This window comes from Phalaenopsis equestris, unplaced genomic scaffold (genome assembly GCF_001263595.1).
Source record: "Phalaenopsis equestris unplaced genomic scaffold, ASM126359v1 Scaffold228612, whole genome shotgun sequence".
Classification (NCBI taxonomy): domain Eukaryota; kingdom Viridiplantae; phylum Streptophyta; class Magnoliopsida; order Asparagales; family Orchidaceae; genus Phalaenopsis; species Phalaenopsis equestris.
This window is the reverse complement of record NW_018246587.1, coordinates 1-1,829: the sequence shown is the minus strand read 5'-3', so window position 1 is coordinate 1,829 and position 1,829 is coordinate 1. Positions and strand designations below refer to the sequence as shown.

Here is a 1,829-nt window from a genome sequence, read left to right as displayed (position 1 = left end):
ATTGAAGATCATTAATCGCTTGAAAAAATTATTCGAATTTTCGCTCAAGTCGAGATTGAATTGAAATAAATTAGCTGAGCTTTGAGGAAAAAAAATTTAATCGAATATTTCCTAAAGTTGATTCTAAGCTGACTCCATCTCAACTCGAAATCAAATAATTAACAACCCTACTTAATACTACCATAGCAAAAGAAAATAAGATAAAACTCTAGCCAAATGATTCTAATTCAAAACAAGATACCTCTAATAAAGTCAATTAAACAAAATAAATAGAAATCAGCTAAGAATTTACTCAAAATGACCAAATTTGAGTCTCAAAAGATGGAAAAAATATTGTTATTGTATCTGGATATCGCACGTCCAGACGGCCAACCACGAGACACTACATTGTCATACAAGTGATTTGGCATAATATTTTATCCTAAACATGAACCATCAACAACTTCTGAAAGCCTGGATCAGCAAAGAGAAACCAACGGTTTCCCTCTCCTCCAACCACAGCCTGCTCTCAACCTTCCTCCTCTGCCGGAACAAGAACACGGCATGGCCGACGAAGCCACCAAACCACCAGCCATGCATGTCCCACATCACATCAACCGGCAATCCGTCGACGAAGATGATCTCATTCCCTCGAAAATTCCAGTTCAGTTTCTCCACATGAACCACCTTCTTTCTATCAATGGAAACAAGCAGCTCTGCTTCCTTGCCATCTCTGCATCTCATGCCTATCTCATGAACCTTCCCTGCGTCGCCAAACTTTGCTTTAGTAATGGAGTGTATTGAGCGGCCGGTAACTTGCTCTCTCCTGCACTGTAATGAAAAATCAGCCATTGGGAGCTTCTCGTTGATCGTTTTCAGGAATTCTTCAGTCTGGTCTCCAAGAAGGAGAGCGATCTCGGCGTCGATGATAAGCGCGAGGTAGAAGCCGTCGATGGGTTCGGGGCTTGGTCCGTACCTGGCAATAGAGACGTCAAAAGAGAAATTATTGCGTCCGGAATTTTAACGTAATACAGCATAATTGTACTAGAGGTAGAATCATGTTACTTGTAAAAAAACATCCAAATAAATAATTTGATGTGAAAGCTATGAACTACAACATGTGTCAATTTTTAATTGGGTCCCTGCGTCAGGACTCCAAAGATAATATATTCTCGTCCAAATGGCTCTCTCCTCATGAATAGCTTATCCTATTTTTAAATAGTTTGTGCTTAATTCATTTGATAAGTAAACGAATCAGACACGAATAATTTTTTTGTGCTCGATATATAAATGAGCCAAACACGAACAAAGATGTTTGCATTCGGGTTATTTTGATTTGAAATAATTAAGTTTTCTGATTATTTGTAAGAGATCATTTTAATCCCAGAGTTTATAAAAGTGTTAATTCAACACACAAACTCTTTAAATATGGGTTGAAATAATCCACAATGAGAACTATTTTTTTGGGTGCTGAAAATGGCTTTATGTAAATAGTGGACCAATTTGGCACTTCCTCTCTCTCTCTCTCTCTCTCTCTCTATATATATATATATAATTGATTAATATTTTTTTAAATAATATAATTGACTCCAAGACTACACAAATCTATAATCAATTCAAAATATTAATTTAAAAATTAGGATAAAATTATATCAATTTCTATTTGAATGATATTTTAATATAAATAACCTGATTGGAATTTTGCTTCTGTCCTTATATACTACGATTCATTTTTTGCAAGCAGCGCGTGTTTGGCTCGTTAAGCAAATAAATTGAAAACGAATAAATTTCTTGAGCTCGATATATTAAAGAGCCAAACATGAGTGAAGCCTGAGCTCGCTCTAGCTCGA

The 1,829-nt window shown here is 36.0% G+C and overlaps 1 protein-coding gene across 1 annotated transcript; it reads right to left on the bottom strand.

The window, feature by feature from the left end:
• Positions 1-405: 405 nt before the first annotated feature.
• LOC110037986 lies at positions 406-975 on the bottom strand (the record flags this gene model as incomplete). The annotated part of the gene is made up of 1 exon (XM_020742738.1): positions 406-975. A coding segment is annotated over one exon (540 nt), but the record flags the coding sequence as incomplete, so codon positions are not given.
• Between the last annotated feature and the right edge of the window lie 854 nt (positions 976-1,829).